This window comes from Pezoporus wallicus, unplaced genomic scaffold (genome assembly GCF_028554395.1).
Source record: "Pezoporus wallicus isolate ANWC-B61680 ecotype Strahan unplaced genomic scaffold, APGP_CSIRO_Pwel_v1 contig_6598, whole genome shotgun sequence".
Lineage (NCBI taxonomy): Eukaryota > Metazoa > Chordata > Aves > Psittaciformes > Psittacidae > Pezoporus > Pezoporus wallicus.
Window position 1 is genome coordinate 282,156 of NW_026637213.1, and position 23,753 is coordinate 305,908.

The 23,753-nt window shown below is 54.1% G+C and overlaps 2 protein-coding genes across 6 annotated transcripts; both read left to right on the plus strand.

Moving 5' to 3' along the window:
- Positions 1–436: 436 nt before the first annotated feature.
- On the plus strand, positions 437–6,340 carry NOP2 (NOP2 nucleolar protein). Its single transcript, XM_057404115.1, has 16 exons — positions 437–571; positions 655–700; positions 784–878; positions 1,809–2,071; positions 2,356–2,399; positions 2,562–2,725; positions 3,354–3,553; positions 3,640–3,729; positions 3,814–3,901; positions 3,996–4,136; positions 4,313–4,452; positions 4,711–4,800; positions 5,254–5,376; positions 5,458–5,555; positions 5,649–5,779; positions 5,890–6,340. The coding sequence occupies exons 1-16, from the start codon at positions 469–471 to the stop codon at positions 6,141–6,143; spliced, it is 2,070 nt and encodes a 689-aa protein (XP_057260098.1). The 5' UTR covers positions 437–468; the 3' UTR covers positions 6,144–6,340.
- A 6,862-nt stretch (positions 6,341–13,202) lies between these two features.
- On the plus strand, positions 13,203–23,753 carry IFFO1 (intermediate filament family orphan 1). 5 transcript variants are annotated; one of them, XM_057404097.1, is made up of 9 exons: positions 13,203–14,031; positions 18,951–19,011; positions 19,098–19,193; positions 19,439–19,588; positions 20,491–20,675; positions 21,149–21,257; positions 21,956–22,048; positions 22,236–22,366; positions 22,990–23,753. In XM_057404097.1, the coding sequence occupies exons 1-9, from the start codon at positions 13,334–13,336 to the stop codon at positions 23,090–23,092; spliced, it is 1,626 nt and encodes a 541-aa protein (XP_057260080.1). In that variant the 5' UTR covers positions 13,203–13,333; the 3' UTR covers positions 23,093–23,753. The 5 variants fall into 5 exon arrangements, with proteins under 5 accessions (XP_057260080.1, XP_057260078.1, XP_057260081.1 ...); XM_057404095.1 differs by having other exon boundaries at positions 13,206–14,031; positions 21,149–21,269; XM_057404098.1 differs by having other exon boundaries at positions 13,206–14,031; positions 20,515–20,675; positions 21,149–21,269.

Sequence of the window (23,753 nt, forward strand, 5' to 3'; positions counted from 1 at the left end):
CCACCATCCCTCAGGCTCGGCCATGCAGCCGGTTTTCATGTACCAGCACCCGTTTCCATCTATCCTACACCTCCATGAATTTCTGCTTCCTCCTCTCACAGGCACCAAGCCCTTCATCTCCCGCCTGCTTTGGCACTGATTACCTTCCTCCAGTCCGCCGCTTACGCTGCAGCCTGCTCATGACTCCAGGGAGGGCGTCCGGTCGGCCTGGACGGGGCGGTCTGCCCCGGCACCCCCCCCCCCGTTAGGACTGCGACCCCGCGGCAGCCGCCCCGTGCGGAGGCCCCGCCCACAGCAGGCCGGGCGAATGACGTTGCCGGCTGAGCCACTCAGCGAGCAGGAGCGGCGACACTAGCCAATGGACGGAGGCGAGAGGGGCGGAGCCGAGGCCTGACGCATGCGCGGGGTGGGCGGGAGGCCTGCACGTGTGGCGGGGGGTCCCGGTGCTGCCGGAGCTTGTGGCGCAACATGGGGCGGAAACTGGACCCGACCAGGCCGAAGAGCGGCCCCGGGCGCAAGGCCCGCAAGCAGCGGGGTGCTGAGGTGGAGCTGGCCCGCTTCCTGCCGCCAGGTAAGTCTGGCCCGGCGCCGCCTCTCGGCACCCGGTGCCGCTGGTGTGGGCTTTCGGACCGACCGCCGCGTGTCTCTCTGCAGAGCCGGAGACGGGCAGGAGGAAGCTCTCCAGTCACGGCCGGAAGAGGTGAGGGGAGCGGTCTGGCGAGCTGCGCACGCGGGGCTGACCGGGCCGGGGCTCACTGTTGTTTCCCTCCCGCCCCGATCCAGGGCTGCGAAGAGGCGACTGGGAGCGGGCAGCGGCCCCACGGGGAGGAAGAGGCCTCTAGGAGGAGGAGGAGGAGGAAGAGAGCCGGAGCCGGCAGGTGAGCGCCGGGTGCGTGGCCGGTGTTTGCCTGTCCTGGTGCCCCCTGGGGCGCCCACCTCTTTTTTTTGTTGTGGGACAAGTGGGGTTAATTGTTGTTTTATACGATTTTGTCCTCGTGTGTGGTCCCTGCAGTGCCGGGCAGTGATGCTGCCTGAAGAACAAACCAGCTCTTCTACATATGAAAGCCACTTCTGACTTACCCTGCCTTCACAGCAAGGCTGTTGGGGCAGGTTGGGTAGCCGAGGCTTTTAAGCTCGCTGCGTTGTCCTGTGTAGCCTAGGACGGTGTTGCAGTAGGAAGAAGGAAGGGTAAAGATTTGGGAGGAAGTACTGTAATGTGTTAGTGCAAAATTGCATTATATATAGCAGCCTTCAAGGGTGCTACAAGGATGCTGGAGGGGGACTCTGCATTAGGGACTGTAGTGATAGGACAAGGGGTAACTGGTTCAAACTTTAACAAGAGAGATTTAGGTTTGATATAAGGAAGAAGTTCTTCACTGTGAGGGTGGTGAGGTGCTGGAACAGGTTGCCCAGGGAAGTTGTGAATGCTCCATCCCTGGCAGCATTCAAGGCCAGGTTGGACAGAGCCTTAGGTGAGATGGTTTAGTGTGAGGTGTCCCTGCCCATGGCAGAAGATTAGAACTGGATGATCTTAAGGTCCTTTCCAACCCAAACCATTCTATGATTCTGTGATAATAAAATAATTGTAGCTCTGTTTTTCTTTGGTAATTCTATTTAGGTCTAAAATTTGGTGGAGAGATGAGAACATGCTTTTGTTTATGACTGAGAAAACTGGTCTGAAGAGTAAGGAGTCCCCTGTCTTGGACAGGCAGCTCAGGTCTAATGGGAAGGCCTCTTTTGTCTTATCAACTAGAAAACTAAGTAGGTTTTGAGAATGCCGTCTAACTTAATGGTTCTTCTGCCTGTAGCTGAAGAGCAGGTATCCCCGCAGAAGGAGAGACATGCTGTGAAGGCAGCAGGACAAACCCCTCGTGGCCGGTCTGGCTTCAGTGATGGCAATTCGAAATGGCTGGCTCCAGCCAAGGCCAAGAAAACTGCACTTAAAAGAAAGAGCATGGAATTATCCAGCGATGGTGAGGCAGAAGAGGGCAGCTGGGAGATGGAGGAGGAGGATGGGAGCAGTGAGGAGATGGTGGATGATTATGGTGCCTCATCATCAGAGGAAGAAGAGGTAAGAGCTTTTTTGCTCTTAATTACACAATACTTGACTTTGCTGCCTAAAAGGACACATCAGGTCTGCAGGGAAAGGGTAACTTTATGGAGGGGGTTGTGGATGGTGAGGTAGCAGAGAGCTTTCTTTTTCTTACTTTCACAAGAGCAATTACAAGTTTAGCAGCTGATCCCAGCATAACATTTAGGGCTTTTGTTTGTTGTCCTTAAGCAGAGCAAGTAAAATTCATGGGAAGTAGGGGGCATCTGGGGATATTGTTTCATTTATCTTTTGTCTCTGTTTAGTTGCTGCCTATTGAAAAAGCTGCCCTGAAGCAGAAGCCTGACAGGTAAGGATCTGAGAACTTTGCCAGTTTGCAGAAGATTTCCTGTTTAGATGAGGAGCCTGCGTTCCTTCTTGTGCTCTCTCTGCCATCTAAGAAGTGGTAGTTGTGAGGTGCCTGTGTGATCCTGTTCTTGCATAAAACATTCATCCTGTTCTTTGTCCTTAGGGAAGACCTCAGTGAGGATGACAGTGAAGAGGAGGAAGAAGAGGCAGAAGAGGAAAGCAGGCAGAAAATGGGACAGAAGGAGGAAGAGGGCCCGGATCTGCAGATCAACCTGGATATAGATGAGCAATTTAAATTGCCAAATAGTGAACAGATTGAGAAAGAGGATATCCTTTTTTTCTGTAACATCCATAAATCATATGTGTGCATCAGCACGGAGCCTGGATACAGCCAAAGAGCTTCATTTGGACTTTATCAGGAGTACTGCTTAGCAGGAATGTTTTGTGCATGACAAAACATTAGCTGTCCTACTAGATAGTGTGCAATGTTGTGCTTTTGTACAGTATATTTAGGAGATCTGTTATGCCCTGTATGGAGCTTGCCCCAGTTTCCTTTCTAGTCCTAAATGCATGTGTGTATTTTAACATGCAATTCATTCCTCTCTACCCCGATTTTCCTGGCAGGTGTTTGTGTAACCCATTCCTAGAGCCTCTGGTGAGCATAGTTTCAGCATCCAAAGTGCTTGCTCTTGGGTTTGGTGATTTTAATTTCCTGCCCCCTGTTTTTTCTGTTTATTTAAAGTAGCTAACAGAATTCTTTTAAATACATTGTAGTTTTGTCCAGTTCCATCTTTTGAATCCCCCCTCTGCTGAGCTCTGATGAAAGTATATTCCAGTGAGACCTTTCTGCTGCAGGTGTTGTTGTGATGCAGGAGTCCTGCATGATCAGGTACGCTTCTAAAGAACCTGTGTGTGAGTTCCTTGGCTGTTCATGATTCCTTAATGGTCTTTCTACCTGCTGAGCCACCTGACCTGCACACCATTCACCAGCGCATCAAGGGCAACATGGAGGTGCTGCAGGACTTCGGGGTGAAGCGGGAGGAGGGGCACACACGACAGGAGTACCTCGCCTTGTTGCGCAGGGATATGGCTACCTACTATTCCTACAGTGACTTCTTGCTCACAAAGCTCATGGACATCTTCCCACTCCCAGAGGTAGGATCCTCCCCTGCTTACCGCTGAGGGTTTGGCTGCCTCTATGGGTCTTTCTGTCTCTATTCTCTGTCCCTTCTTTCATCCAGCTGATAAACTTCCTGGAAGCCAATGAGGTTCCCCGCCCCGTGACCATCCGTACCAATACGCTCAAGACACGGCGACGGGACCTGGCGCAGGTGAGCAGGACCCTGTGGCAGTCTCTGTGCAGCATGTCACACGGAGGGATGTCTCTGTCTCAGACCCATGTCCATGTCTTGCAGGCTCTAATCAACCGTGGTGTGAATCTTGACCCTTTGGGGAAGTGGTCAAAAACAGGACTTGTTATTTATGACTCCTCTGTGCCCATTGGTGAGATCACATTTCCTGTCGTAGGGCTGAGCTGACCTGCTCTTAACTCCCTTACTTTCACGTCATCTTCTTTTGTTCTGCTTTCCCTGGCCAGGTGCCACCCCTGAGTATCTGGCTGGGCACTACATGCTGCAAGGAGCCTCCAGTTTCCTCCCTGTCATGGCTTTGGCTCCGCAGGAAAACGAACGCATCCTCGATATGTGCTGTGCACCAGGAGGCAAGACCAGCTACATAGGTACCATCCTGCAGCCTTGGGTGGAGGCTTGGGAGGGATGCTCTGTGAAGTGATGAGTTCCCACTGGCCTATACAGAAAGGGGGAATGAACTTGTGGGAAGGAGAGGGTGGCTGTACTGCAGGCACAAGTGCAGGAGGATTTTAACCCCTTGATGATGTGCTTTGCCCTCTGGCAGCTCAGCTTATGAAGAACACAGGTACAATCTTGGCCAATGACAGCAATTCCGAGCGGCTACGGAGCGTGGTGGGCAACTTGCATCGGCTGGGAGTCACCAATACTGTAGTGAGTAACTGCGATGGACGCCAGTTCCCCAAGGTATGTTCCTGCCTGTTTTGGGTGTCCTTACCTACCTTGACATATGCTTACCTGGAGCTGCTGTACTGTCTCATAGTAAAGTCATGTTCTCCAGAGACAGCTGACACAGGAGTGTGTGTTGTTTGATATGGAGACGGGAAGGTGGATGTGGAGGAGTGATGGATCTTTCCTTCCTTCCTTCCTTCCCAGTCTTATGGTCTTGGTCTTATTTTGTGTTCCTGCCTATGAGTGTAATTCCAAATGTACATCTGCCTGTAGGTGCTTGGAGGGTTTGACCGTGTCCTGCTTGATGCTCCTTGTAGCGGAACAGGTGTCATTTCCAAGGATCCTGCTGTCAAAACCAACAAAGTGAGTGACCAGCAGGGACACCAGATGGGGACTCAAGTATAAGTCATGAGAGGAAGGGCTTTGGGCAGCTTTGTTCCTGAGAGAAGCCTGCAGTAAGGATGCAGATTTTGCTTTCTCTTTCCTTCTTCCTTTCTCCTTTCCACTTTTCCTCTTTCAAGGCCAGGTCGGACGGGGTTTTGAGCAACCTGGTCTAGTGGAAGGTGTCCCTGCGTATGGCAGGAGGGTTGCAAGTAGGTGATCTTAAAGATCCCTTCCAACCCAAACCATTCTGTGATTCTGTTCTGTGTGTTGTACCAGAGCTAGGATTTTTGAGGTTAGTTCTGCAAAACTCTTCTATATCAAATGTGCTTTGTTCTCCTCTCACCCATCCATCCATCCATCCAGTCACACAGCAGCAGAGGCCTGGGGTGCTTCTTTCTGGCTCTGGCGTCCTAATCTATCTTTCTCTTTCAGGATGAGAAAGACATCCTGCGCTGTGCTCACCTGCAGAAGGAGCTGATTCTTAGTGCTATAGATTCAGTCAATGCTGCCTCAGAGACAGGGGGCTACATTGTCTACTGCACTTGCTCCGTCATGGTAAGTCCCTTCCATGCTGTGTTGTGCACATCTACTTGGGAGACTGGTGAACTTTTGGTCCTAATACTTAGTCTCTGGCAGGTGGAGGAGAATGAGTGGGTTGTGGATTATGCCCTGAAGAAACGCAATGTTCGCTTGGTGGCCACAGGCCTGGACTTTGGCAAGGAAGGCTTCACCAGGTGCGTGCCGCATCACAAGCCGCACAGGTGCCTGTTTCTTGGTGGCCAGGTTTGAGCAGAGGTGTTCTATCACTTCTCACCCCGCTTCTCCAGGTTCAAGGACCGTCGCTTCCACCCCTCCCTCAAGTCAACGCGGCGTTTCTATCCCCACACGCACAATATGGATGGGTTCTTCATTGCCAAGTTCAAGAAATTCTCTAATGCCATCCCCCAGGCACCAAAAGGTAACCTAGTGCTGGAGCTCAGCTGAGCTGCCTGAGCCTGCCCTTACAGGCTGCTTCCTCTGCAGAAGCCATGTAGGTTCTTCTTACCCACACGTTACTCTCCATTTCAGATGAAGAACCTGCTGTGGAAGCAGCAGCTCCGTCTGCTGTCCCTGATACTGCCACGGAGCCTCGGCCAAAGAAGAAGAAACTTGAGGGATCAAAAGCTGACAAAGAGCAGAAGCTGCCACAGCCTACTTTGAAGAAGAAACGTTCATTGCAGGCACAGAGGAAACCCTTGAAGGCTGGCAGGCCTTCTCCCAAAATGATGCGTCCAAAAGTCCTTACCAGGAAGAAGCATAGGATGAAATCAAAAGGACAGTGAGAGGGACTGCTTTTCCAGGTGCTGGTCCCCTCCTTAGAGAGCAAAGGCTGCTCAGCTATGCATGTACCACCTGGCTTTGCTGCTCTGTGTAGATAATCTTTGCAGCACTGAGAGCCTGGCACAGTTACAGCCCTGTTTGCTCCTTTCCCTCCGCATCAAGAACTGATGCACTGACCCATTAAAAGTTTTATATTCTGGCTCAAGTATTGTCCTTTTTCCCTTGAACACAGAATTCTGCCCTGTCCCCTTACTCCTCTGCAGCAGAAACTCCTTTGTTCCCATCTGATGCCCTGGCATTTCTGGTGTTAGTTCTTAAACTCTGCAACATGGGTGTTTGTGAAGAAGCAGTGAGAGTTCAAACCCTAGCTGCCTGGTTGAAGTTTGTATTGTGTGGTGCCTGTGAGCAGGGTCCTTCATCAGGTGGGCATAGGGCAGGGCTGGAGCTCCTGGGCCAGTGTCCCTGTGCTGGTCCCCACTTCCCTGTTGTCCCTGTGTGCTAACCCAGTTCACTGTTGTGATTGCCCCATCTGACCATTGTGCTGGTCCCCAGCAGTCTCAGATGTGGTTGGTTCAGACATAAGAAGCAGGGGTCTGGGGTGTTTCTATTTAAATGTCAGCCCAGGTCCCTTTCCCTTGTTAGTGTGAGTTGATATTCTCTTTTTTGATTCTGCTCTATAGTCAATAAATCTCTTTCTAGAGCCAATTCATTAATAAGCTTTCTACCAGGTGTGTTTCTCCTTCATCATGTATGGAGACCTTGAAGCATGATTTCTCTACTTGCCTTGCTCAGCTCATGTGAGGCTTTGACTTGATTTGTTTTCCTTGCCAAGCTTTGGGTTCATGGGAGAATTTGGATGTGCTATTCCAGTGTTTGATGTTGAGGATAGCTGAATGCACTGGACTGTAGGATCTGACGAATCCTTTCTGCCCTGGTCTGCTACATGTGAGGTTGCTGCTTTCCCATGTTAGCAGGTTCAGCAAGCATTGAGGCTGAGTGTGAACTCCACAAACCTCCCTCAGACATGTGCACACGTGCTCTCAATGCACCAGATGGAGACTGATTAACAGAAATGGAGTCATAGTGCTGTACCCAGGAAAACACAAACAGCACCCACAAAACATAAATGGCAGAAAAGGCCTAATCCTGTTCGTGGTCACAAGCCCATCAAAGCTAGAGCATGTTAGTGCACCGTGGGCATACATGTTCATAGATCACATAGATCCTCAGACTGCAGTCTGACCAGTACTGGCTCTCAGACCTCTTCTGCAGGGGCTTGTCTAGCTGGCAGTTTGCTGGCGGATCACAAATGCACATGCATGCAGAGGAAAAAGCCAGAATTACTTTAATCTAAGGCCAGGTTGGATGGTGGTAATCGGGTACAGAGCTCAGCCAGGCACGTGTGCTGACCAGCAGCCAGTCCTGTGTGACTGCCCCTTTCTATTTATTCCTCCTCTCCATTTTCCCATGCTCACTTCCCTTGATCTAGCTTGGTGCTTCCCTTTTCCCTCCTTTGATCCTTCCCCTAAACATCCTTGGGTAAATTTTGCTCCCATAATCTTCCTTAAAACACTGCATGATAATCCTTACACAATCCCAAAGTTCCCCTCAAGCATCCCATAATAAATCTGCACTTTCCCATGAAGCCCACAATAATTTTGCTTTCTGGTTTTTCCAGTCGTGAAGTTCCTGGCTGAAGCAATTCCAGGCTGTGCTCGAGTGCTTCCTGTAATGGTTCAATCTGTCAGTGTCTCCAGAGTCCTGGTCCCTGTTACAGGCCATGTTGTCTTCTGCTTTTTAGGGCTTTAGTATCTCTGTGGTTATTGTAAGTCTGTTTTGGGGGGGTGACTTTGTCTTTTTGTGTTGAATAGCCATTAATTAAATACCCTTATAGTGGAAAAGAACTTTTTCCCCATGCTTCCCGGTGAATCAGGGCAGGGAGGAGCCTCTGAATGCAACTGTCTCACTCCAGGCTTGTGTGGTGAGGTCTCTGATGCACAGAACCCAAGGGAAGTTTTCTGGGGTCTTTCAGAAAAGCTAAATAAAAGCAAGGTGCTATTAGGAAATGAACTACTCGATAGCAAAACGGAGACAATTATTGCAACCCCCTGTACCTGTACTTCAATACTGTGTTTCTGGTGCCCCCCATCTTGAATGACTTTAGGAAATGTTCAGGGAGGACAAATACATCACAAGTTATGGAATGGTTTGTAAGAGGAACAGCTAGAATGTAGGCCTCTAAGCTTGGAAAAGAGGCCATGCAGAAAGAAGTGATATAACAGTGTGTAAAATCGCTTTGTAGCATGGTTTGTGGAGAAGATGAACGGGGAGCAACTGTTGGCTCTTTTCCAATAACACAAAAAAACCAAAACCCTGGGACCCATCAAATGCACCAATGGTGCAGGTAGCCATGAAACTCCTCTCCTTTCTGCAGGGTATGGCGGGTGCTAGAAGCTTACGCAGGTTGAAAACCCAGCTGTATGCACCAGAGGCTGGTAAACAGCTGGCTCAGAAGATCCTCGAGCCATGAAATGCTAGAGGCTGGGAGGGATTGCTGCTTACTTGCCCTGGCTGCAATCCCCTCCATCCTCATCCTGCGCTGAACACTGATTCCTGGGCTTAGATGGACCATTGTTCTGACCCAGCTTAGCAGCTCCTGTGCCCCCAGGAGGTGGTCCCACTGCTGCGCCTGCCCCTTAGTGCTCCCAAGGCACATCCTGAGCTCTGCCTAGCACCTCGTGTCCTTCAGCTGGGCCCTGGCTGCACGAAGCTTGTGTTGCTTGTGGCAACAGCAGCCTCCAGATAGGCTGAGCCCTGCCTCTGCTCCTCCAGCCTTACGTGTTTTCCAGTTCTAGCAGAATTCCCCCCGAGTGAAACACAGGATGCCAGCATACAGCTCAGAACCGGAGCCATATGGCAATCTTCCAGCTGTAGGTGACTTGTACCTAGAAGGACTTTTACCTCTGGCAAGCCGTGAGCCAGTCCTTTCAGAGCGGTTGTAACGCTTTGCTGCTGCCTATTGAGATTCCTGTGTAGTCTTGGCTTGATAACCAGTTTATCTTGATAACCTCAGTGGCAGCAACAGAAAGTTCTTGGTTGGGATTCCAATGTAACCGTCTGGTTTCTAGTGGATCTCCAGACTATGTCAGGCCCTTCTGAAAGGTGAGAATAGATGCTGCTTTTAACCAGGCTTCCCTCTGTGTTCTGGTATGCGGCTGCTGTTCACACCAGCCTTGTGTTTGCAGCTGCCTTCTTATTCTTAATCTCATCTTTTGTTGCCTGAAAGATGAGATTTTTGGAAAATGTGACTAGTGGGTAATCTTTTAGTACTTTCCTTCAATATATTTGAATATCTGGCAACGTGGCTTGCAAGAGCTGAGGCAGAGCAAAGCAAGAACTGAGGCAAAGCAAGGGTTAAAAGCAGAGCTGAGGAGGAAAATTGCTATGTTATAAATTAGAAGCTGGTTGAGAGAAGTCAGTGCAATGTGTTGTATCTGTTCCTCTGTGCTGTGCACAGATGTCACAGGGGTGGCATTTAATGACTAGGAAGGAAAAAACAAAAAGAGTAGGTAGGCAGTTCTAGAATAGAGTTGCCACACGCTGTAAAGTTATTTAGGCTAAACAAGGCCAGAAGTGTTCAAAACAGACCTGGTGCCTGGGAGAGGTGAGGTTCTGTGTTCATGACTGCCAGTGCAGGGGGAGAAATATCACACATGTAAGATCATGGATTCGGTGGGGATTCTTCAAATCCTTCTCCCCACGTGGAAGGGGATGAGTCTCTCAGAGAAGCCTTATGAGGGTACAGTGAGACAGCCAGCTCCTGCCTGCCCGGCTCCAGAGTGCTGCCAGTTCATGTCTGCAAACCAGGAAGGAGGGAGGAAGGGAGGGAGAGGCAGGCACTGCTGCACCCTCGGCATGGTGGAAGACGGAAAAGGAATACTTCTATGGACAGTAATGTGTAATGGAAAGAGAAGAGACTCCAGTAGCAATGTGGCTTGGTCACTAATTCCAGTGATGTCATGTGCTGCAATGTCTGCTCCGCGCCGGGTAGGCAGCCTGCAGTGGCGTTGTCCTGTGTTGGGCTGTATCCAGAGGAAGGGACTGAAATCCTGCACTTCGGGGACCTGGGTATAAAATGTAGATCATGGAGCACATGCTCTGTTGCACATAACCCCATAGATGTATACACTTCTGTAGGGGCTGAATACACAAATGACCAAGATCGGATTGGTAGGTTTTGCTCCCCCAAGCTGTCCATCCTGCTAGGGAGGACAAGGATGTCTGCAAGTCCCACCTGCCTGGTATAGTCAAAGGGGAGTTGCTGAGAATAGTAAGGTCAGTTAGGACCCTGGCTCTTGGCTGTAGTACCTAAAACGACCTTCACATGCACGACCTGCCTACAAAACTCCCTCCTGGACTGGTGTTTGGGGTTTCTTAAGAGAAAGTCTATTCCCTCCTTTGCTGTTAGACAGGCACACTTCGGAGTGTGGGTCAGTGTGGTGATCCCAGGTCCTGCTGGCAGCTGCTCCTCTATGCCAATTTCTCCCCACTCTGTGTGCTGCTGGCTTTGCAGGGCAGCACAGTGCCCAAAAGTTCTTGTGTGTTGCCCAGAGAAGCTGTGGCTGCCCTATCCCTGGCAGTGTTCAAGGCCAGGTTGGACGGGGCTTGGAGCAACCTGCTCCAGTGGAAGGTGTCCCTGCCTGTGGCAGGGGGTTGGAACTGGATGAGCTTTAAGGTCCCTTCCAATCCAAACCATTCCATGATTCTGTAAGTATCCTGAGCAAGGGAACAGTAAAAAAAACGAGGCGTCACACTGCCCTGGCCTCTCCAGGAGACAGGAGGAGTGTTGGTAAGAAGAGGCACTGGAGCTCTGTAGCCCAGTCCCCTTTGGTAAATAGGACTGTCTGGGCTCTAAGTCACATCGCTGTGGCTTTGCACAGCTGAGTTCTGGGAACCATCAGGGATGGAGATCCCACCACCTGCTCCAGCACTGCGCTGGCCTCCTAGTGAAAAGGCTTTTCCTGATGGATGGTGATGCCCTCCTCCACTGGCACTTCATTAATCAGCTCCGTTTGCCAGGTTTCCCCAGCAGGACAGAAGCAGGACAAGCAGGGCTGAGGAAAGCGCTTGCTCCACGTTTTGTGGCATTGCTCTTGGCAGGTAAGGGGGTAAAATCAGGGGTACGTGAGGGAGGATGCTGGCAGAGAGCACAGGTTGCTGCATAGGCACGGAGGCTGCGGTGCATGTGGGGAGAGCAAAGTGACATGTGACAGGAGGGAGTCAGTGATGGTTTCCAGGGCACATGCTGGGAGGTCTTGGAGCTGGAGCTGCTGCTTCAAAACAAGCCTCTTGAGCAGGATCCCTTTTGTCCTTCTGTCCTTCCCTTTGCCCTGGCTATTTATTTGGCACTACTGCTGCTGGGCGCATGGCTCCAGCTGGTGTTGCAGCGAGGGTTTTTGGAAGACAGAGATCTGCTCCTGTCCATTAGGAAAACCTTCCTGTGCTCCTCTCCCTTGACAAAAGCATTGCTCGCAGTAGCTCAGCCTCTCTGGCCAGTTGCTCTAGAAAAGTGTTAAAAAGGAGGCGACAGAAGGAGAAGGAAAGCTCACTTCATTTCCCACCCTAAATCCATATGGGTGGGACTAAAATCCCATGTGTGTGATGGGAGGATGACACCCGTGGGAGTCATGGGTGTGCCCCGGAGGATGCAGGCACATTACTGGTGGGAGAGGAGATGTTAAAAATGCAAATGGAGAGCCCAGAGTTGCAGGCAGGACAGGGGAGACAAGCAGGTCACAGGACAAAACTGATGCTGGACACAGCAAGGCAGGAGAGGGGAACAAATTTCATTTGGTCTGCTCCCAGGCAAGAAAGGCAAATGAGTAATGGAGGCCTGGAGGAGAGGCAGCAGAGAAAACGCAATAGGCAGACTCCCAGTCAAGACCAGCAAAGCTGGTTACCATCAGTGAGTCCAGGATGTTTCTGGAAGCGTGGACTGAGCCAAGGGAAGGGCTGCAGCAGCCCACTGGAGCCTGCCCACATTCTGTCACAGAGTTCAATGTAGGGCATCTCCTTTAATTCAAACCCGTTGCTTGCTTACTCTTTGCTGTCGGCTCAGCTGGGATCTTAGAGGCTGCTTTGTGCAAATGCCATGCTCAGCTGCGCAGTGAATGTCCTGGGGGAATGGGTCATGAGCACGCAGGCGGCGAGGTAACACAGGTGTCCACATCCCTAAGTGTTGATGTGTGCAGTCTCAGCCCAGCGAGGTGAGGGACCATGCCAGTGCTTCTTGCAACATTGACCTGGGGTTGAGATCAGGGCCAGGGGGGAAAGACTGTAGACCTAAAACATGGGGCAAGAAACAAGACCCGAGGCTGCTTTGTGAACAACAAAGGAGAAAGCCAGCCGCAAGCCAAGCATGATATTTGAGAGGCTGACTGCCTCCACACATCCTCCTCTGCCCTCCGGCTCGCCATTGTCCGGTGTCAGCTCTCCGTAGGCGACTGCTGATGGAGCAGGGGCACGGCTGCCTTTGGAGGGAGGCTCGAGTGAGGACAACGGGGGGGGGGTTCGGAGGTGCATATGGAAAGTAATGTCCTTTTTAAGGGGGGCAGCACCGGGGAGAGCATGAAAGCTATGCAAGTATTACTACTAATAAATTAAACAAAAAAGCAGCAGCACAGGCACACTGGGTTGGTGCTGGGTTGGTTGATGATGGGAAACGGTGCCCGGCGGGACTTCAGCTTGTGGTGCTGCAGAAGGACCCCCCCCAGTCTCGCTGCTCGCGGGCCGCGCACGCCGGAGTCCCGCTGGACCCGGCCGCGCTGCCCGCCCGTGCCCCATCCCTTTGCCTGGGCAGCCCCGAAACCGGCCGGAACGGACGCTCCTTCCCCCCCGGTCCCCGGGCGAGAAGGGGCGGGGGCCGGGCCGGGCCGGGCGAGGAAAGGGAGGTTTTCGCCTTGTCCCCTCCTCTGCTCGCTCCGCCCGGGGCCGGGCGGCGGGGCGCGGGGCCGGGCGGGGGAGCGTCTCTCCGGCCCCGCCGCATCCCCGCCGCAGCGGAAGCCGCACCCCCGCCGCCCGGGCCGCCCGGGCGCAGCCCCCGGCGCATCCCGCCCCCCCGGCGGGGCCCTGATTGGCGCCGGCGGCTTCGGCTCCCCCCCCCCCGCGACCCGCTCCCCGTCCCGCCGCCGCCATGAACCCGCTCTTGGGCCCCAACCTCTTCCTTCTGCCGCAGGAGCAGCAGGGGCTGCCGGGCCCCGAGCTGCCGCCGTCGCCCGCCGGCCGCCCCGCCGAGCCCCTCGGGGGAGAGCTAGCAGCCCCGCCACCCGCCGCTCCCTTTCCCGCGCCGCCCGCCGCCATGGCCCTCCGCAACGACTTGGGCTCCAACATCAGCGTCCTGAAGACGCTGAACCTGCGGTTCCGATGCTTCCTGGCCAAGGTCCATGAGCTGGAGCGGCGCAACCGGCAGCTGGAGAAGCAGCTGCAGCAGGCGCTGGAGGAGGGCGGCGGGAGCCGGGGCCGCGGACCCCCGCGCCGCGACCAGGCGGTGCAGACCGGCTTTATCGGCCCCATCCGCTCCCTGGGGCTGGGGCTCGGGCTGGGGCTGGGGCCGGCCCGGGCGCTGGGGTCCCCCGGCTGCCGCCCCGGCGCGCCCGCCCAGCCATCCCCCTTCCCGACCGCCTCCCGCTTCATGCCCGGCACCATCTGGTCCTTCTCGCAAGCCCGGCGGCTAGGCCCGGGGCCGGAGACCACCCTGGTGCAAGGGCCGGGGGTCTCCTGGGTCCACCCGGACGGGGTGGGCGTGCAGATCGACACCATCACCCCTGAGATCCGGGCGCTCTACAACGTGCTGGCCAAGGTGAAGAGGGAGCGCGACGAGTACAAGCGCAGGTGAGAAGGGGCAGCGGGAGCGAGGGGCCCGAGCTGCAGCCCCCGAGGGACCGAAACTATCGCCGGGAAGGCTGCGGGGCGCTCCCCGGCGGGCGCCGGTGTGGGAGAAGCAGGCGAGGGGGAGAGTCAGCCCTGGTCTGGCTTCCCGGGAGCGCAGGCTCCAGGCTGTGAGAGGTAGGGTCCTATGGCAAAAACACACAGCCCTGAAAACACGTATCTATGCCCGGGTCTCCTCGCTTTCCTCCTGGTGTATGAACTCTGTCGGGATGGTCGCTGAGCCTTTTTCCATCTTACCAGCCCGGCACGAGGGACTAGAAATGCCTTTCCAAGCAGGGAAGAAATACCGTGACTCCAGGAGCTGGTGTTTTAAAGGGAAGGGGGTCTGGAAACACTAGTGAAGGAGGAGCAGCTGGAAAGTAGGTGAGGAAGGTGAATGTGCAGCAGCGAGCGGGTTTGGGTTGGAAAAGGCTGCTGGGGAGAAGCCTTGGGGTACATAGGAAGGTGCCAAGAAGCCCCTCAGCAGGGTGGCTCCCCCAGGCCCTTCCTGCCTCTAGTACTCTCCAGGGCAGTGCCTCAGCAGCAATGAGCGGTGTGGGAGCACCCCACTCCTCAGGGGCTTTCCTCCTGACCCAGAATAGCTGCGGCTTGGCACGTGCCTCGGAGAAGGGTGAAGCAGAATGCAAAGCTAATCTCTTGGCCGGTTCTTCTTTCCCGTGCCGGGCAGCCGCCACTCTCGCATCACTTCTGTTTCAACCCAGTTTCCAAAGCTGCTTCCAGATCCACACGTAGAATGAGATCAGGCAGGGGCTGGCGTCGCTGGGTCAGGGTGCGGGACAGAGTGAGACCATTGCTGGCGACTACCCAAGTGACTGCTTTTTCAGAAGAGAAGTCACCTTAGGATGCTTTAGAAGCAAGTTGAAAGTAACCGATTATGTACCCAAAGGAGTGGTGTGCTCTACCTGCAGGAACCATGCTGCTGACCTGTGCTTCGCAGCCATGGGCTCTGATGCCAAGATCAAGGCCAGGGATCCATGATGACATCTTGTCTGTGGCTTTATAAGGCTTTGGCTGAGTAGACTTGACTGTCAGACTCTCCAAAGGCACTGAGCAAGGCACATGGAAAGGAAGAGTTGGTATCTCTTCTTTCCTACCAATTGCTGCGTGTACCTAAGGCCTTTTATCATTAAGCCAGGGGTCAGGCTCCCTCTTCAGGGGCGGGCAGCTCTTCTTGCCTTGTGTTCTCAGATTGAATAGCAGAAAGCTTGAGCCAGCCTTTTGGCCCGGAGGGCTCAAGACTTAAAGCTGGAGGAGACCAAGTTGTGTTTTGTTGGTGCTGCTCTGAGAGAGAGGGGAGCTTTTTGGAGTTGTCCCACTCTGTCAAGTGGGCTTTGGGAAGGCTGCAGGGGGGTGATGGAGAGAGCAGGGATGCTGGGGCAGGCAGTGGTGCACCACAAGCTGCTGCGGGCCAATGTTGTTGGTAGGATCTATTTTTGGACTGTGTTACCAGGAGCTGGGGAAAAGCAGACCCCACCCCCAGACCCTTTCCAGCACCGGGAACTTTCTGATGGGTTCAGCCAGGTCCCAAACAGGGGAATGGAACAGGAGGATCCCATTTCCACACGCTTCCCCATGCTGAGGGCTGACACCGGGGAGCAGACACTTCCCCGCCATGACTGGCTCTGACCTGGGACGGAGTGGCTGGTGTTATCCCTTTTCCACCTGCCTGGGAGCAGAGGGAAGAGGCCGTGTTAACACAAGACTTCCCGTTTCGTGGACCTATGGCTTGGGTGCTTGAGCTTGCGCTTCAGGGCAGTGTTGCCACCGTGCACCCCACAGCACTCAGAGCGGTGCCACAGAGGAGCTTCTTGTTGCATATGCAGGGATGGGATTCCAGTCTGGGATCCAGGAGAGGTGCAGGGGCAACAGGGTGGGACAAGAAGAGATGCAGCAGCAGGAGAGAGGCTCACAGGAGCCGTACTTGGGAGGAGCGGACTGCGCCTGGATGGCTTGCAGAGGGGCAAATGGTGCCTGTGAGTGTCATATAGACCTGCCAAGCACTGGGGATCTGAAAGTCTCATCAGGTTTGTGCTGTCTGCTACATCTGTATTCTCAAGTAGTTTCTATCTTGGATGCTACAAGGGCATGCTGGAGGTGTGGGGCGAGTAGTGTTATGGCACAGTGCGTAAGTCACAGGATGGTTTGGGTTGGAAGGGACCTTTGAAGAACATCTAATCCAGCCCCCTGCCATGGGGTTTCTCTAGATCAGGTTGCTCAAAGCCCTGACCTTGAACACTTCCTATAATGGGGCATTCACAGTATGTAATGGGGCAACCTGCTTCAGTGTCTCGCCACCCTCATCATAAAAAATTCCTTATTTATGCCGCATCTAAATCTACCGTTTCAGTTTAAAACCATTGCCCCTTCTCCTGTCACTACAGGCCCTGGTAAAAAGTCTCCATCTTTCTGATAAGCCTTCTTTACATATTGAGAGGCTGCAAGAAGGTCTCGTTGATGTATTTACCCTCCGTGGAGGTGCACCAAGCTGCAGGGCATTCACCATTAAGATGAAGCTCAAACATAGTCCAGACATGGCCAGAGGGGGAAACTTTAGGTTCAAGTTCAGCTTCAAGCCCCAAATTCAAGCTTCAAGCATTCAAGCTTCAAGCTTGCCCCGCGGCACCGGCAGTGAGGCGCCCCAATGCCTTTTGCAGCAAATGGGGGTTTAAGGTTTAAGTGAACTTCTTGAGAGGACACACCTGGGGGAATGGGTAGCGGCTGTATGGACAGCACTGCATCTTGTCACATCCCCTGCTTTAGGAGGCCTGCCCTGTAGCTGGCAAGAAGATGGTCGGGTATGCCTGCTGCTGGGACCCTCCTGCTCTCACTCTCTGCCTTCTCCCAGTGTGTCAGCCTTCAGGCAGGTTGTTGCTGTCTCGCAGCAGTTCAGGAAGGATGCGTGGGCTGGTGGCCGTGGGGTTGTGTGGGTCGCTCCTTGCTTCCAGCCGGCAGCGACCTGGCAGCACTGGGCAGCACAGTGGGTGCAGTGCTGCAGGCAGGTTATTATTAGGAGTGGTGCATTGCAGGAGGGAGCCAGGGAAGAAGGAGCCAGGCAGGAGGTGAGCAGGAGAGATGTTTGGAACGGGTGGACGTGCAGATTCAGCACTGGCGGGGTGAATCGCTGCTGCTTCCCGCCTTTAAATCGGTGTTTATCTGATCTGTGCTTGTGTGAAATGAATTCTTCCAAGGATTAGTAGCTGTGCTTTACTTCCCCAGTCAGTGCGGGCTATACAGAGACCCGGAGGGAGGCGGGGACCAAAAAAGGGAGGAAGTGCCACGCTGGGAAAGATGGTAAAAATTATTTCTTACGATGGAAGACGTTTTTCTCCCTGCGGACTGAGGCGTTGTTTGAACAGTTCCCATATAAGGGCAGTTCTAGGTTTTATCTTTCTCCTTCCCTCTCTCTTCATCTCCTTTTCCCCCAAAGGGATGGGAGCCCCTTTGACTCCCCTTTTATAGCTGCGGTGTGGAGCCAACACCAACAAGAGGACTGCATGCTTTGTCTTTGAGTTAGGAGCAGGGTTGCCAGCCTTAACAGCTTAGAAATTCAGAAGCTGGGATTCTCCCACATCATCAGCTGTGGGATACCCCGAGACATAACAAGTGGGAAGGCTTTTCATGCACTGTCTGGTCTCCTAGACCTTAGGATTTATTTTTCAGACTTGGTGTGAGTAAGCTAGAGGAGAGATATTTCACATCCTTGTGCAGGGTCACGGTGCCTGTGTTGGTGCTTGCAAGCATGAAATAGAACCTGGAGATCACAGCACAAGGCAGGGCCCAGCCCTGGTGGCTTTCCCAGAGAAATCCCACTTTATTGGAGAAGCCTGGCTTTCCCAGAAGAGCAGGGAGCCGGGTGAGAATGCAGCAGCCCTGCCCTGTGTCACATTGCAGCGCACACGTCAGTGTTGTCTGCTCTATGAGAGAGTCATTTAGCAAAGAGCAGTACAGCCTAGTGGCCTCCCAGAAGATGATGGACTGGGCCAACACCGCAGCATAGGCCAAAATGATGATCTCACACAGTTGAAATACAATAATTGCTAGGTGATGTATATAGCAAGGCCGGGCACCTTGAAGCTCAGTCTTTTGCAGAGCTGCAGAGCCTAATCCAGTGCCCGCCGGCCAACCTGGCACAAACTGGGACAGTCCATCCTGCTCCCTTGTAGGATGGAACAGTGTTCTTTAATCCAACCTGTTATGCAGCAGTACAGTCAAGGGGACTTGTACCCTGTTCTGGATAGTATGGCCTGGCGCAGGGCAGCCTTCTGCATTGGTACAGGCAGAAGAGCAGCCCTTCGTTTTGGTGCACATCATGCTGCAGCATGGCTTGGTGTTAGGTTGGGGTTTGTACTTCTGAACAGCCTGAACTGCAGCACTGCAGCCATGCAAATGTGGTCCCAGATATGATGGAAATGGGGGCAACTCTGCTATATCTTCAATCCTGTTATTGAGTGTCAGAGCTGAACCTAATATGACCCAAAGCTGAGGGGCTTAGAGCAGAGATAGAGAGGCTGGTGGGGATGTGCTGGGCCATGGGCCAGCCCCAGAGCGGCAGGGCATGCAGAGCAGCTGCTGCATGCAGCCTGTGGTTGGTGTCCCCAGCTCCCCCCATTGCGGAGCAGGCAGCCATTGGCCAGCCCCCAGCAGGGACAGGGGAGAGCTGGTGGGGCAGAGTTTGTGGCCAAGAGGGGGGCTGATGAGCTTGGCAGCTGCCGTCTTCTGCAAACAGGCAGTGATGCATTCCTGGGCACGTTCTCCTTCCCATCATCACCCCCTCTTGGATAGCTTTGGGGTGAGCAGCTGCCGCTCCCTCCTCTCTCTTTGGCAAGGCTGGTGGGATTTGACCAGCGTGTATGTCTCCCTAGATGGGAAGAGGAGTACACGGTGCGTGTCCAGCTTCAGGACCGGGTGACTGAGCTGCAGGAGGTGAGCATCGCTGTCCCCCTCCTTCCCCTGCACCCCAGCTGCCCTGTGCCAACACTGATTTGTACATCTCCCTTTTTCCGGCGCAGGAAGCCCAGGAAGCTGAAGCCTGCCAGGAAGAGCTGGCCATGAAGGTGGAGCAGCTCAAGGCAGAGCTTGTTGTCTTCAAGGGACTGATGAGCAATGTGAGTCCCTAACCCCTCTCCGACCCAGCAGCAGTCTCTTACCCAAGTAGTGGGGCTGCAGAGAAAAGCAGTTCCTTGGTGGGACATGTCCAGCACAATGGTATTCTGGCAGGGTTGGTCCAGGGTGCAGCGAACAAAGTGGGGATGCAGATGGAGTGCTGCAACACAGGGGATAATGTGGAGGTTGCTGTTTGCCTTGCCTAATGCTCCTCCTTTGTCTCCTTCCCGCGGTGCTGTGGGTTCAGAACATCACGGAGCTGGACACCAAGATCCAGGAGAAGGCCATGAAGGTGGACATGGACATCTGCCGGCGCATTGACATCACTGCCAAGCTGTGCGACGTGGCACAGCAGCGAAACTGTGAGGACATGATCAAGATGTTTCAGGTGAGAAGCGTCTGCTGCTGCCCCAGGCTCAGCCACTGGCTCTGGGGAGGAGAGTTCCTGAAGGAGGTAGAAGAGACAACACCAGCCCCCTGCTAGGGGAGACGCTTGGTCACCCTTGCTCCTTGCAGTCCCTTGCTCTCTGTCTCTCTTCGGAGGACCTGGTGAAAGGGCACAGAGAGGAGGTGGAAAGCTCCAAATGTTGCTTTGGGCACCGAGAGTCCCCTCAACCTCTTGCTGACCTGTTGCTCTGGGCCCGGGGATCCCGCAGTGGTAGGGGAGCAGCTGCAGGAGGGAGATGAGTTGCTTGAGTGTCTGTCTCTAACTCCATCTCTCTCCTTCCCCTTCCCCTCTCCGTCATCTTCTCTCTGTCTCTCTTCTCTGTCTCTGTCTCTTGTCTCTTTCTGGATGTCGCTGCCTTTCTGTCTCGCTCTCTTTGTCCTTACAGAAGCAATTGGTTAGTTCCATTCAGTTGGGAAAGTGTACAAATTTTAAACTTTGTGTAAATAAGGTCGGACTGTAAATACTGACATATGTCACCTTCTTCAGACTCTTGTCTTTTTTCCTGTTTCTGTCACTGTGTTTCCCTGTTTCTGTATGGGGCTGGTGGGTGATTTGAGTTTTTCTGCAATAAAGCCACATTGTTATTTTCTCATCAGATTCATAGATCCCATCTTTAGTTGCTTAGTTTTAATTTTAGGAAATGCTAAAACCATGTTTTATCCATTGCACCATCTTTAACCTGGTCATAATGAGCCCATCTCTCTCTTTCTCTCTTGCTTTTCTTCCTTCCTTTCTTCCTTTCTCTCTTTCTTTCTCTCTTTCCCTGCCTTTCTGTCCCTCCGCCATTCCTTTCCCCTCCATCTCCTCCTGACTGCCTGCTCCCGACCTCGGACCCGGCCTCGTTTCTGTAGTCTCTGCACTTGTCTCCCGTTAAGGTCCCAGCCTCGGTGGGGCGGAAGCGGGAGCGCAAGCAGGTCAGCGACGAAGACACCTCACTGTCGGAGAGCGATGCCTCCCGAAAACCTGAAGAGGAAGAGGAGGACGAGACCACAGCCATGAGTATCAATGAGGAAATGCAGAGGATGCTGAACCAGCTGTGAGTGCGGCTCTTCCGCACCTCTGCCACCGGCGCAGAGCTAGGCTCCAGCACCAGGCTCCCCCCTGCTGCCTGGAATGGGGGGGGTCAAGGAGGGCTGCTGCTCCTCTCACAGGGGAGGGTGAGATGGGAAATGCTGCTGCAGGGTGCATATACCCTATGCTCTGCAGCACAGTGGGACTAACCACCTAGGAGACCTGAGCCCACCCGTGCTGTGGGTGGAAGCTGGTCCAGCCCCCTTCCTCTTGCCCCCTTCCCAACTTTTGGGAGTCCCTGCCTGAATTTTCCAGGGCTTCTGACCAGCCCTTTCCCATTCCACTGTTGGGTTTGGGCACACTCAAGCTCACCCTGACCAGACCTCCAAGGGCTGCAGCCCTGCCTGTTAGTGGGGACGAGGCTTTCAGCACTGATGCAGCCTTCTGCCTGCTGGGGTTTTGCTGCTGCATGCTGATACGCTGTTCCCTTGCCCCCAGGAGGGAATATGACTTTGAGGATGACTGTGACAGCCTCACGTGGGAGGAGACAGAAGAAACGCTGCTCCTCTGGGAGGACTTCTCCGGATACGCCATTGCAGCCGCAGAGGTGCAGGGGGAGGTAACAGTGGTGTCAGGTCCCCTCAGTGTGAATCAGCCTTGGGTTGGGAGACTCGGTCCTTCCTGAGCCTGGGAAGATGCTCCCTCAAAGACCAGACTTCAGAGCCTCCATCCCTTGCAGGCCTGTACAGATGCTTCCTCTCTACATCCCATCTTCTCCACGTGAATACGTTACTGCATCCGTGTGAAGGTCTCCTTGTTAGACAGACTGGGGATACGTAGCATGAAAGACATGCTGAGGGCATGGCCCACATGTGAGGAGAGCCACAGCCCTCCCAGTAGAGAAAACCTCCTCTGGCTGGGCTGCTCTCTGGTGGGCTCTCCAGCCCACTGCCTGCTGTGCAGCAGCTCTGCCCAAACAGAGGCCTCAATGTCTGGCCAAATTCCTCACCATTTCACATCTTTGGCCTTCAGCACTCTCTATGGGATGTGTGGCTCTTGGGGGTGGTCTGTGCTCTCCAAAGCTGCTGGGCAGTGGCTGGGCTTGTTCTGATCTGACATGCTGACTGCCCTGCGTGGCAAGTCCTGGGTCTCCCTACCCCATGTTGGCAGAACTGGCTTGTGCCTCATTTATACTACACTGCTTATGTTTTCCCAGTTCTTTCTCTGATATCTCTCTCTCTTGCCTTGGTTCCTCATGTTGGATGTTTCCGTGGCTCTAAACATGCCATCTCCTCCCTCCAACAGCAAGATGACAGCCTGGAAAAGGTGATCAAGGACACGGAGTCGCTGTTCAAGAGCCGTGAGAAGGAGTACCAGGAAACCATTGACCAAATAGAGGTAGGAGGAGGAAGTGGGGATGGCATGGCACAGAGGGGGATGGAGTGGAGTGAATGTCCAGGGAGGGAGACACCATGCTGGAGCTGGTGGTTCGTGACGGGGGGCAGCAGCTTTGGGTCTGGCCATGCCCCCTGCCCTGCACCACACTGTGCCTTGGGCTTATCTCTGAACCATTTCCCTTGTGCAGCTGGAGCTGGCCACAGCCAAGAACGACATGAACCGCCACCTGCACGAGTACATGGAGATGTGCAGCATGAAGCGAGGCTTGGACGTGCAGATGGAGACTTGCCGGCGGCTCATCACCCAGTCTGGGGACCGGTGAGCTTCAGCGGGAGGGCTGGGATACCCGTGCTCTGGGGAAGGACTGAGGCCAGGGTGGTGGTGAGTGGGAGCTCCATAGGGTAATACTTGTGCCCTGCCCTGGTGTGGCACAGAGAGAGCGCCGTTCCCAGGGGCTGTTGGCTTCCTGGTGACCAGCCTCCACACAGGTCTTGGTGCCACCGCTGCAGAAGGTGGGTTGTGCACAGGAGTCAGTTTTGACAGCTGAAGCCATCTCATCTCTATCGCACCCAGCTGGTGAGAGGAGCTGCTGTTGTGCAGGGACATCATAAAAGTCCCCAGAGGCATGTGGAGCCAGGGTGGCTCCAGGCAGGGGCTCTCTGTGGTGGGCTCTCACTGACCCCTATTCTCACATGCCTTGGTAGGGTCCTCCTCTGGGCAGACCCCTCCAGCACCAGCTCTGCTTCATGCTCTGGACCTCACTGATGGTGTCCTCTGGGACACCCTCACCAGCCTCTAAGGATTTCCACACATGCCCCACAGGAGTGAAAGAGACACTAAAGCTTCTCTCCTTGCTCTGGTGCCCCTTGCTCACAGCGAACTGGGTCCTTTTCCTCCCTCTGGTCAGTGCTGTGACTGTTGCCCTTTACTCTTCTCCACAGAAAGTCTCCTGCCTTCACCCCAGCCTCCAACAGTGAGTCAGCCCCGAATGAGGAGAGTGAGGAGTCTGACCGTGACCCTCCCAGTGACGCTTCCATCAGATAATGAGGGGAGGACCCGCTCTGTTGGACACCCTTCCTGGTACAGGGGTGCCTGAGCCATGCCTGAGAGAGACTGTCAGGGCCATGGAGCTGCTGGTAAACGTCTGTCGCCCAGGCTCACTCCCGTTTTGGGGAGCTTGGCAGATCCCGCACCCCCTTGCCACCAGATATCTCGCAAATGGGAATAGCTAGATAGACCTGAGAGCCCTTGTTGGAGCTGCTCAGCCTCCAGCCCCTTCTCTGTTCCCTTTCCCTGCTATGGTTAAACCACGGTTTGGGCAGGGAGGCTCCAAACCTGCCACAGTGGCATTCGCCAGGACCTGTTCCCAGGTTCCTCCAGACCCACCTCCGTCCTGGTACGCTTTGTCCTGCCCCCTGCCCTCCCTGCACCACATGGAGCCAAACAAGAGCCGTATCTTCCTGCAAACTGGACCTGACACTGGTGCCAACTGGACCGAGCCTGGGATGCTCTCTGTCCTTGCTGCTGGCCCCATGCCTGGCTGGTCCCCGTGCCAAGCCGAGCACCCCAATCCCCCCCTGCCTCCTCCAGGGCAGGGGCTGAGCCCCGCTCATGGTGCACTTTGCTTTGCCGCACGTTGGCGGTGCACTCATGTCTGTGTTACAGGGACAAGGGGTCATTAAATGGGACAGTTTCCTTTTCTACA